The following is a 12618-nucleotide window of genomic DNA, read 5'->3' as shown; positions in this document are numbered from 1 at the left end:
ACATTCACGTATACAAGATTTTGCACGCACTTCACCTCTCCTCTGGAGTCCCCTGTCACTTCACATCCTTCTGTCCAACCCTTGATATCTTTAAACGTGACTTCAAATGTCGCTTTTTTGTCAAGTATTAGGCCAGTTCTCCTTTTGACCTTTGGCCAAGTTGTACTCCTAGATAGCCTAAAACACACTTCCTCTAGGTATGAATATTGCATACCAACCCACTACCTCTTGCCCCCCCCCCCCCCCCCCACCCCATTCCTTTACATTGCAAGCTTACAAAGGCAGCTCTCTCTCACCCTTTTGTATCTTGGAATTTGTTACACATTTATTTATATTAATTTTGTCACTAATTACCACTATTTTGTACCAACTCTGTATTTTGTATATTGGTGTATTCCATTATCTGTATTAATTTGTACCCCATGTTTGTTTCTTACTTTGTGCCGGGCCATGGAATATGTTGGTGCTTTATAAATCAAACCTAGTAATAATACTATCAGTATAGGTAAAGCGTACCAGCTTATATTGTAAATACTGTAGGTGTCAAATCAGTACTTTTAAAGGGGATAAAATAAAATGATGTCCCTATTATTAATACCCACATTATCTAAGTACACATAAGCATATATTAATATATTGAAAGGTTTTGGTGTTTCCTGTAGTAGGCTCGCACCCCTGGAACACCTAGGTGGTAGCAGAGAGCGGCCAGGAGCCCAATGAGGCAGTACTGTTAGTTTAGGGGTAATTGTAAGTATGTGATTTTATACTCACAGGGATAGGTTGCAGATAGGGATGCTCGTCGGATTCCGCGGAATGGAGATTTCTGCGATTCCAGTCGGAAATTGGCAATTCCGTTCCAGTGAGCCGGAACAGCTATAACGCTAATCGGAGATAGTGGAATTTCTATGTGGAATTCCGTCAGAATTTAATCAGAAGCATGTAGTAGCTGCATTAGCCAATCAGAAGGATCGGAAGGGATAGACCCATCACAGAAGCTTAAAACATGATGATTTCTGCATTAAAAACTGAATTTCTGCACCAATTAGAGTCTTAACAGACCCATATTAGTTGTTTCAACATAAAACAATAGTCCTTTTAAAGACTGTGAGAGAGAATTGGACTGAGTGTGAGCTATTAGTAGTAGTAGCTAGGTGTATTTGAGAGAGAGTGACAGTAGATTGTTAGTTTGAGTGATAGGTTGTAGTGTAGTGTACTAGTAGTTGCTGTGTGGAGAGGGTTAGACAGAGCTAGCCAGGCCGCAGGCTTAGAGTTTGACAGTGAGAGAGGTGATTGATTTTTTTTTTTGTTTGTTTTGTTTTCCAAGTTCATTTTTTTTTCTTTATTTCACCCCTTATTTTCTTATCTGTTTTTTTATTTCAAGTTAGGTGGATTTATTTTACTTTGGTTCTTTCACTCATACCCCTTCCCCAATAAAGTTTTTGGCCCCAAAAGAATGGAGTGAGAGCAGCAGCAATTTCCTGCCACTCCTAAAAGAATATGGAGTGATAGTGGTGTTGGTGGATCACGTCAAGTACGTGATCAGGTTGAGGGTGGCAGCAGCAGCAGCAGGAAACGTTCCGCCCTGATCAGAGATGTCTTCCCTGTGTTCGCACACATGGAAATTTTGACAGAGCAGCAGGCGAACAGTGTAGTTGATTATTTTGATCAGGAACCCTCTACCCAGTGTGAGGAACTTGAAGCTAGTGGCAGCAGCACCACTGTGGCCAGGTTCCTCTTGACCAGAACCCGACCGCAGCTGCTTCTCTTAACGAGGTTTCTTCCTCCCAGTACTCTCCTCCAGAATTAAAGCACACCTATGTCGATGAGAAAGATGTGCAGAAGGGGATGGGATGAGGCATTGGAGGAGACCATGGGACCAAGGTCCCAAGAAGTGGTGGGTTCTGTGGTGACAGAAAAGGCCCCTGTGTTTTCTTCATCCAGTAATCCATAACAACAGGGAGCTTGTGTCACCACCAATCTACATCACCACCAGTCAACTACAGAGGTGTTTCGTGGCCAGGTGGAGTGTCCAGAAGAGTCACTTATGGGTTCCAGTGCTTTGGTTGAACTGGATGATGTTTTGGATGATGAGGTGGCTGATCCTCCATGGTTGCCATCTGGTGGGTTAGGCACTAGCAGGCATGAGCAGCATGGAGAAACAGAGCAGACGGTTGTCCAGCAGCCTGCAAGGGCTTTCCCGTCTGTCAGTACCCACCAGTCCAATGCTGAGCATCGACGTGCTAGAACTGGTCGCAACACTGCTCCACGTGCACGCACGTCCCTTGCATGGAATTATTTTACTGTCCTGGAAGAGGATGAATCCAGGGCAGTCTGTTCTGTGTGCCGTAAATCGGTGAGCAGAGGCAAATCGGGCAGCGGGTTCGGCACTTCAGGACTGATAAGCCATCTGCGCAACCACCACAGATGGGAGTTCGAATATGTAAAGAATTACAATAAGATGGGTGGAGGAAAAGCAGCAGCAATAGGACCCTCCTCTTCTTTTTCTAGTTGTCATGTCCCTATCCAACCTGTGTCCCATTCTACTTCAAATCCCTCTGCATGCCAGGCTGGAAAAGGACTCCAGACCTCGGCAAGCACCTCATCATCACCCTTGTTGGTTTCCTCTGAATCACCAGTGTTCCAGTGTCAGGCCTTTGTGCCAGAAATGTTGCAGAGGAAGTGGATGCTCCCTGCAACTGAACCGTTTGTTGTGAAAAATAATGTACTCCTGGCAAGGCTGTTGGGCCAACAGCTGCTGACCTACCAGTTTGTGGACTGTGCCCTCTTCCGCAGACTGATGAACAGTGTTGCTCCACAATGGCGGATCCCCAGCTGCCATTATTTTGCCAGGAATGCTATCCCTGCCCTTCTCCAGCACATTGTGGAGTGTGTCGGCCGGTCTATGGATCACGCTGTCGGTGGCAAGGTGCACTTCACTATGGATGGCTGGAGCAGCAGGCATGGGCAGGGAAAGTAACTTTTACTGCCCATTGGGTCACCCTCCATAGTGCTTCTGGGAGGGAGCAAGATCTGGGGCATCTCAGCTGGTGGTGCCGCCACGTGGGTTGAAGGGGAGGCCTGTTCTACTCCCCTCTGCTACCTGTTTTGTCCAAGGCCAGTCCGCCATTGCTGAGCCTCCCAGCAAGTGGTCCCGCTCCTACACTGGTCTGCAGCACCATCGATGCCAAGCAGTGCTGAAACTCGAATCCATGGATGAGAACAGGCAAACCAGATCTGTAATCCTTGCAGCCTTACAGGATCAGATTCGGCAACGGCTTTTCCCCCAAAAACTGGAGACAGGTGTAGTGGTGTCTGATAATAGTGCCAACATGCTGGCCGCCATTTCTGAAGGTGGCTACACTCACTTACCTTGCTTGGCCCACGTCTTCAACCTTGTAGTCCAGAAATTTCTACGAACTTTTGATGGGTTGAAGGACGCTGTGGCCTCAGCACGAAAAGTGTCAGCCCACATCCGTCGCTCCGCAACCGCCACCTTGAAACTGCTGCAGTGCCGCCATAGCCTGCTGCAGCACAGGCTGATTTCCGATTGTCCGACGTAGTGGAACTCCACCCTCCACATGCTGGAGAGGTTGTGGGAGCAGCAAATGGCGGTCAGGCTATACCTGTCTCAGACCTCTTCCTCCAGAACAGGGCCACTGGACTACATTACTGGTGACCAGTGGCAGCTGATTGGACAGGTCTGGAAAGTCTTGGAGCCATTTGAGCAGGCAACAAAATTGGTCAGTGAGGAGCACTGCAGCATATCAGAAGTGCTCCCTGTTGTCTTCATGCTGGACAAGGCTCTTGACAAAGTGCTCGGACAGGAAGAGGAAGCCCTACTGAACAGTGGTCAGTCAAGTGGGGGAGTGAGTGAGCATGCTCAAGTCCTGGATGAGGAGGCAGAGCTTGTGGAAGCGGATGAGCCCATTGTCCGGGGGTGGGTAGAAGATTCTGATGTGGAGCTGGAGCATGACGACAGTTCTGACAGCCAGGAAGAGGTGATTAATGGCAGACATCTCTTCCCTATAGCTGCGTATATGTGCCTCCGTAAGGACCCCCGGATTAAAACTCTAAAATCAAGGCTCGACATGTGGGTCGCCACAATCTTAGATCCCTGTGCAAGGGGAAAATATGGCAGTTCATACACCCCCTCCCAAGCAGACACCAGGATGAGCCACATCCGGGATGCCCTTCTTCGTTGGGTAGAAGATGTGTTTCCTGAACCTGTATCCCGGGCCCAAGCTACCAAGCCTCATCATACTCAGCAAAGGTATGGTGGTCCCACTCCCAGAAGCAGCACCAATAGCCAATCTGTGAACCTGCTGAGTATGTTGAAGGGATTTTATCAGCCAATGCCAGATACTCCTTGTAGCAGCAGCACCACCAGCGGGCAAAGTAGTCACCGCCAGCGCCTGGCCCGTATGGTGAATGATTACTTGGGGTCGGCCAGTGCTCCAGACAATATGGAGAGTAATGATGACCCCATGGAGTATTGGACAAAACAACTGGATACCTGGCCTGAACTCGCTCAGTATGCACTAGAGGTTCTTGCATGCCCTGCCGTCAATGTTCTTTCTGAGTGAGTATTTAGTGCTGCAGGTGGGGTAGTCACCGACCAACGGACCCGTCTGTCCACAGACAATGTGGACATACTAACGTTCATAAAAATGAATGAGTCCTGGATCAGTGATAATTACAAGGTCCCTCTCACTGATTCATAATAAACATTAGACAGACTAAATTAAAATGTTGCTGTAATAACTGCAGTGAAACCACCTCTAGGTTCCACAGCCTACGTTAACTCCTGCTGCGCTAAACAAAAAATTATAATGACTGCTGTGAAACCACCTCTAGGTCCCATGGCCTACGACAACTCCTGCTACTCCAAACAAAAAATTATAATGACTGCTGTGAAACCACCTCTAGGTCCCATGGCCTACGACAACTCCTGCTACTCCAAACAAAAAATTATAATGACTGCTGTGAAACCACCTCTAGGTTCCATGGCCTACGACAACTCCGGCTGCTCCAAACAAAAAAATATGACTGCTGTGAAACCACCTCTAGGTCCCATGGCCTACGACAACTCCTGCTGCTCCAAACAAAAATTGTAATGACTGCTGTGAAACCACCTCTAGGTCACATGGCCTACGACAACTCCGGCTGCTCCAAAAAAAAAAATTGTAATCAGGATTGTGATTCAGCCACCACTAAAGCCAAAGTTATCAGCAGGACTGCCAGGGAACTGGTATTTGTTTAAAAGGAAACTTCCATTAGGTTCCCTTTAACATTGTGGAAATGGTTCCGCCGGAATGCGGAATTCCGCGGAATACCGTGGGGATCCGCCAGAATGTAGCGGTGACGGAATTTCGTTATCGTGGTATGCGGAACTACCGCGATATCGGAAATTGCTTTTTCCGATCATCCCTAGTTGCTGATCCCTGCCACCACCATATAGGCTTGAGGGAAATAAACAGTCCCTAATCAGCTTTCCAGGTCCTTCCAGATGCTGGGTTGTCGCTCTCCTAGATATAGATTTGGGTAGAACTACTACCTCCAAAGGAGGTCTGACTGGATATTTGTGGGGATGGAGGTGCCCAGAGTATTAAAGAGACACTTAAGCCAGGAATACAAAATCAGTTTTACTTTCCTGGGGCTCCTACCAGCCCCCTGCAGCCGTCCTGTACCCTCCCAGTCACTCACGGAGCCTCCGATTCCCCCGCCGCCAGCTAGTTTCATTTTTGCTGACAGGCCTGGCCACAAGTATTTTTCTTCGCGTTCCCATCTGTGATAGCTATTGAGGATGGGAACATGAAGAAAGATACGCGTGGCCAGGCCTGCGCAGGCACAGAAAGCCCGCCGACTCCCTGTCAGGGCATGTCATCGAAAATGAAACTAGCTGGCGGTCAGGGACCAGATGCTCCGTGAGTGACTACGAGGGCATAGGACGGCTGCAGGGGGCTGGTAGAAGCCCCAGGCAAGTAAAACTGATTTTTTTATTCCTGGCTTAAGTGTCCCTTTAAAGGGACCTTGAGTAGTAGACACTGTGGGTATGCATATAAGCCTAACCATAACTATTTGGTAAATAGTATACTCTTACCCTTATCTAATTGCTCCTTCTCCCAGGGTGGGCGCTATAAAATTACATTGCAATTGTTGACTCTCACCTAAAGTCGCGCTGTGACTCGGCACAGGAAGACTGGGTGAAATCTAGCTAGTCTTAGAGATCTTCTCAGAAGAAAGACACTAAAGCTATGTTTCCCCTTCTGTGTCAATAAAAAAAAAGCAAACCATAGAGCTCCAGCTTATCTCTAATCATGAGATGAAATCTAAGTATTATAATTCATATTTAATGTATGTTAATCTCAAACACTTTTGCAAGCTCAACAAGCTCAGGGACATTATATATGTAGCTATGCTACTATTGACACCTCTTTAATTTCAAGTATAACTAAACTTCTTGGCAGTGTTATGTGTCTCTAACGTTCAATAAAAATATATATTTAAAAAAATGAATAAAGGTTCATTATGACATGGATTGTACTGTAACAATAAATTTCACATTGTCTATAGATAGATAAAACCAAAGCTGTGTATATGTTAAAGAAATCATCAAGCTTTAAAAAAACAAAACAAATCTACTTACCTGGGGCTTCCTTCTGCCCCTGGCAGCCTATGTGTCCCTCACCGCAGCTCCACTCTCACCTGTTGTCTTGGGGTCCCATCCGTATCAGCCGGCAACCTGGCGCAGAACGCAGAATGCTCCTGGGCCCCGGGATTGTGAGCAGCGTGGCCACGTGCTTACGGAGGTGTGGCCGACCTCACCAGGTCACCGGCTGCAACAGAGAGGACAACGGCTGGGAGCCAAGCTATAACGAGGGACACATAGGCTGCCAGGGGCAGGAGGAAGCCCCAGGTAAGTATATCTGTTTTTTTTTAAAACCCTGAAGGTTTCCTTCTATATAAAAAGGAACCTGAGGCATGAGACTTATAGAAGCTGCCATATTTTCTTTTAAACAATACCAGTTGCCTGGCAGTCCTGCTGATCTCTCTTGTCAGTAGGGTGTAAATCACACTCCTGAAACAAGCAATGCAGCTAATCTTGTCAGATTTGGCATAGACTTCTGATCTGCATACTTGTTCAGGGTCTATGGCTTTAAGTATAAGAGGCAGAGGATCAGCAGGACAGCCAGGCAATGTGCATTATTTAAAAGGAAATAAACATATCAGCCTCCATATCCCCGAGCCTCCGTTTCTTCCCTGTTGTCTTAGACGTACCTGATGTCATGTTTCCATCCACTGGAGCTCTTGTTATGATGTCTTAATGCTGATTCCTCAGTGACTCTGAATGTTGTGTGACTTGTATACTCACAGCTAACATTTATAGTGACACAGCCTCTCCTGCATTTTAATTGCAGTTATTTATAATGAGTAGGGTGGATACCTTCCATTTATTGCTTTTTTTTCCCCTTGCTAATGCTGCTAGTGTATATGTATATGTGTATGTACCAAGAACTACTATATAAATAGTCATTGAAAATTACGGAGAAATTGTGACAGTATAAAGGTAGTGGTTTCTCTAATGCCAACATAAACTTGGAACCGTCCTGATAATTTGAGGATATGGTTCCTCATTATCAGTCTTGTTACTCCTGCTTTATTATTGGGTCATAAGACTAGTGATCATCTTGTATCTTGTGCATGCACGTCCAGGGGACTCGATCAGTTTTATTTATTGTATTTAACCTTTTGCGGACTAACGTAGTTGAAATCTACGTCATGCTTGTGGCTGTGAGCCTCAGACAGGACATAGATTTCGTACTACATGGTCCGCGCGTTCCCGCTGCGATTGCGCGCACACAAGACTGGAGATTAAGCAGTCAATTGACAGCTTAGGCCCGGTTCACATTAGCGGTCGCTGTCCGGAATCGCCGAGCCGGACCGCATGCGGAACGGACGGAACGGACGCACGGCATAGCAATGAAAGTCTATGCGTCCGTTCACATGCGTCCGTTTCCTCCGGACCGGAGCCGGACCGGATCCGGACTCTGGCATAAGATCCAACATGCGCTATTTTTTGGTCCGGCTCCTCCGGCAGACGTATCCGGAGTGGAGCCTGACTGTTGCATCCGGCCAATACAAACCAATGAGAAACGGAGAGCGCACAACACACTGGATATAAAAACCGGACGTCCTACCCCACTTCCTATGCATTTTGGATGGGGACCACATGGGCCCAGCGTTCACAGAGTGGAGCAGCAGCGATTTCATGCTGGAGCTCTTTGGCAGCAACATGTCTGATATGTCTGATAACGAGTAGGTGAACAACAGGAAGGAGAGAATTCCCAGGTATACGAGTAAAAAATGACTGGATCCATGGTCCCAACTGCAGTCTCTGTATCCACGGATGGTCTCCACACGTCCACCTGTCTCCAACAATGACCCCAGAGCTTCTGCTGACCTCCCAGACCCCAGGTATTTATACAGGTTGTTATCTCTTTAAGAAACCGGATCCGGACCGCAACCGTGTTCATACCGCACGGAAAACGGATTCAAACGGACCAGATCCGGACCGGATCCGGATAGGAACCGTACGGATCAGGTCCGGTCCGCATCCGGTGCGGTCCGGACATCCGTTCCGGTTTTTAAAAAACCGCAAGTGTGAACGGGCCTTAATCTCCTGGTATTAATTTAGGAGCCACACCGATTGGCTCCTGATCACCTGATCCCTATGATCGCCGGTGATCGTAGTGGTCACAATGTAAACAAGTTTCACTCACCTTCTGGGTTCCACCGACAATTGCAGCTCCTGACCGTGCCCTTAGGCATCCAGCTCTGTACTGACTGAAGTACAGGTCCCGGCTTGATGATATCATCAAGCCAGGACCCCATACTTGTGTCAGTATGGGGCTGGCTGCTGTGATGCTTGTCTCAGCTGCTCAACGCCGGAGAGAGGAGGAAGGTGAGTAATACTTACCCAGCCTCACTTCCTGCTGGGGGTGCGATAGATGGGAAGATGGGGCCACTAAACCACCAGGGGAGTGTTTAGGTAATGGGGAATGACTATATTACCAGGGACTCTATAGTAAAGGGGGGGGGGGATGTAGGAGAGAGCACTAGACACTGCTCTAGTCCTTAAGGGGGACAGAGTGGTTGGTCCTGAAGGGGTTAAACCACTTCAGATTCCAGGACATGATTCTCACATGCTAATTTATCCTCCTGTAGATTCAAAGACGTGAGAGTCATGTCTTTCACTAAAAAGTTGCCACGCTCATGCATGCACACGCCCCTGTCATCACTGCTCCTGACTGTATAGGGGTGTTCACTCATTTAAAAGTGACAGTGTCACACTAAAAAATAAAGCGTGTGGTTTGTGGTTATGTTTTACCGCCTACCTAATTCCCCCTTGTTTCACCTATCTTTGGATTTAATATCCAAGGATAGATTTTTCAGTTTTTTTCGCCATATTAACGATAATTGCATTAAGGTCTATGGCGGGGCCCTTTTCGTCCACCCTCAGCCGGCGCCCTTTTTTCTTGCTTCCCGCTGGTTATCATTTACTCTACTTCTCACTGACTGTTTAGAGTTCCTTGAAAATCTTATCTTTTGCTCCGCTTTCCATATTGAACAATCTTTCTTAAAGTGTCCATTTTCTTGCATCGGAAACATGCTTCATTTTCTTTTCTGGGTGCTTTTGTGGCGTACGTTTAAAAAAGGGCGTCAGGAAAAAAGGGGGCAGGGTTTTAAACGATAAGCATGAATAACGTTTTAAAAAAAAAAGTGCTATATTTAATTTAAAAATAATGTTTTATAAAGTTATAAATCATTAAATATTGTGTATGAAATCGGCAATTGTAAAAACGTTAATCTTCCCTGTTTAAAAAGTGAAATGTATAATAACGTTTTATAAAAGATTAATAAGAATTTTACTAAAGCTATACCTAACCCTACTCTCATACACAACCCTCCCTGTACCTACCCCTAACCCCTAGACCCCACTGGTGGTGCCTAACCCTAAGACCCCCAGGTGGTGCCTAACCCTAAGACCCCCCTGGTGGTGCCTAACCCTAAGACCCCCCAGGTGGTGCCTAACCCTAAGACCCCCCCTGGTGGTGCCTAACCCTAAGACCCTCCTGGTGGTGCCTAACCCTAAGACCCCCCAGGTGGTGCCTAACCCTAAGACCCCCCTGGTGGTGCCTAAACCTAAGACCCCCCAGGTGGTGCCTAACCCTAAGACCCCCCTGGTGGTGCCTAACCCTAAGACCCCCCCTGGTGGTGCCTAACCCTAAGACCCCCCAGGTGGTGCCTAACCCTAAGACCCCCCAGGTGGTGCCTAACCCTAAGACCCCCCTGGTGGTGCCTAAACCTAAGACCCCCTGGTGGTGCCTAAACCTAAGACCCCCCTGGTGGTGCCTAACCCTAAGACCCCCCTGGTGGTGCCTAACCCTAAGACCCCCCTGGTGGTGCCTAACCCTAAGACCCCCCTGGTGGTGCCTAACCCTAAGACCCCCCTGGTGGTGCCTAAACCTAAGACCCCCCTGGTGGTGCCTAACCCTAAGACCCCCCAGGTGGTGCCTAACCCTAAGACCCCCCCTGGTGGTGCCTAACCCTAAGACCCCCCAGGTGGTGCCTAACCCTAAGACCCCCCAGGTGGTGCCTAACCCTAAGACCCCCCTGGTGGTGCCTAAACCTAAGACCCCCCTGGTGGTGCCTAAACCTAAGACCCCCCAGGTGGTGCCTAAACCTAAGATCCCCAGGTGGTGCCTAACCCTAAGACCCCCCAGGTGGTGCCTAACCCTAAGACCCCCTGATGGTGCCTAAATCTAAGACCCCCCCTGTTGGTGCCTAAACCGAAGACCCCCCTGTAATAAGCATTAATAACGTTTGAAAAAAACATTGTGCTGTTTTTCGTTTAAAAAATGTTTTAAAAAAGATTGTACTGTTTTTTGTTTAAAAATAATGTTTAAAAAATTATAAATCATTAAATAATGTGTAATCATGAGAAGCAGTTATAAAACAGTAAAAGTCTCCGGGCGCTGCTTGTAAAACGTTATTTTTCTCCGGCGCCCTTTTTTCCTGTTGGGCGCCCATTAAACGATATTTATTATGGGAGTGAATGGCGATGCCCTTTTTGTCCACTTGGCTCAGGCGCCCAAATTTACTGTTTCCGCTTTTGTGTCTGTAGCTTTAAGTGCAGTTTTCAGAGTTACTTTCCACAGCTGTCTGTTCTTTTCAACGAATGTACCCATCCATGAGTGTGCATTGTATGATTCTGGTAAGCTACACAGCAATATGGCTGACACATGGCTGCCTTTTACATCCTTCCGATTGCTCTAAGTTGTGCCACTACTAGCATTGCATTTATATGCTCATGCATGTCTGTCCCTTTACTCATTCTCATATGATACAGTTTTCTTAGTAAGAACAGTTTGCTGTTTAAACTGGATACTTAATGCTGCTTTTCCTGGTCTATCAGTGACAATTACATCCCACGGATCGTCTCTAGATAGCAGCATTTTCATTTTAAACTTCCATAACTGGTAGTTCTTGTTATTCAATATAGCCACTGCTAGTCTAAGTTCTGGGCTGCTGGCCATGTCTGCTTCTGCTCTTTATCTGTAGATCACAGTATCTTTTGAGAGATTCCCTATAGCTGTTTGCTGAGCTTCAAAGGATCACTGTTGGGTGTTCGTCTGGGCTGTCTGGACTTTTGCAATCTGTCTCTGTGTCTGGGCATCCGGTGACTGGGCCCATAACCTGATGGAGCAGAGTGGTCTGTACATGCAGATAGACACCCAGTATAGGCACTCTTAATTGAAGAAAGACATGCAGAAATAAATCATACACCACCATTAGGTAATGCAGTTACTTAGAACAGAGAGGAATACAGGAAGTCACAATACCATAGAGATCATTGCAGCTCTTTACATACACAGTGACATCTTGTGGCTGGTTTACTATACTGCAGTTTAAGTAATTATCCTCTTGATACGTCCAACAAAACTTGTGGTGGCACTATCCCGATCCACTGCGCTGAGTTCCTGCTGTCACAGGGAACACAACGGCCAATGTGAACATGGTCTTAGTGGTTTTGTATTTTTACACCAACATTTTGCTCTAAAATATTTACTGTATTCTAGATGGATATCCCATATACCAGTAATGGCTAACCTTGGCACTCCAGCTGTGGTGGAACTTCATGTCCCATGAGGCATTGCAATACTTTGACAGCTCAAAGCATAACTCGGGGAGGCAGAGGCATGATGGGATTTGTAGTTTTGTCACAGCTGGAATGCCAAGGTTAACCATCACTGCTATATACTACTACCGCAACCGCCGAACTAAGCCCCCTTCCACACTAACCCGCCACCACCTACAACTGCATGGCTGTACATATCCCTGGACACACGGAGGATGGGGAGTTTATGCATGAATGCAGGGGTAGGGGGCTTCAAGGGTTGAGAATCTGGCTTTTACTGGTTATTTAAAGTAGGCTAATGTGGTAGTCACCATAAATATTATATCACCTCTAAACATTTATACACATATTGCTTGTTTACAAATACAGTACTGTATGTGTAATATACAGTGGTGTGAAAAACTATTTGCCCCCTTCCT

At 46.9% G+C, this 12618-nt stretch overlaps 1 protein-coding gene across 3 annotated transcripts in view; it reads right to left on the bottom strand.

Moving 5' to 3' along the window:
- Positions 1-12618, bottom strand: part of LOC137541678 (protein-glutamine gamma-glutamyltransferase E-like) — a 135597-nt gene that overhangs the window by 99956 nt on the left and 23023 nt on the right. For 2 of the 3 annotated variants that reach the window (XM_068263083.1, XM_068263084.1), the window contains exon 1: positions 7279-7364. The exons of the other annotated variant lie outside the window; for it this stretch is intronic. In XM_068263083.1, coding sequence (XP_068119184.1) covers positions 7279-7288 — 10 coding nt within the window. In that variant the 5' untranslated portion in view covers positions 7289-7364. Of the gene's footprint in view, positions 1-7278; positions 7365-12618 lie in introns of those variants that run through there. 3 annotated transcript variants of the gene reach the window in all.

Source organism: Hyperolius riggenbachi, chromosome 12, assembly GCF_040937935.1.
Source record: "Hyperolius riggenbachi isolate aHypRig1 chromosome 12, aHypRig1.pri, whole genome shotgun sequence".
NCBI classification, from domain to species: Eukaryota; Metazoa; Chordata; class Amphibia; order Anura; family Hyperoliidae; genus Hyperolius; species Hyperolius riggenbachi.
Note: the sequence above shows the minus strand (reverse complement) of the source record. Positions and strands in the feature narration are given on the sequence as shown.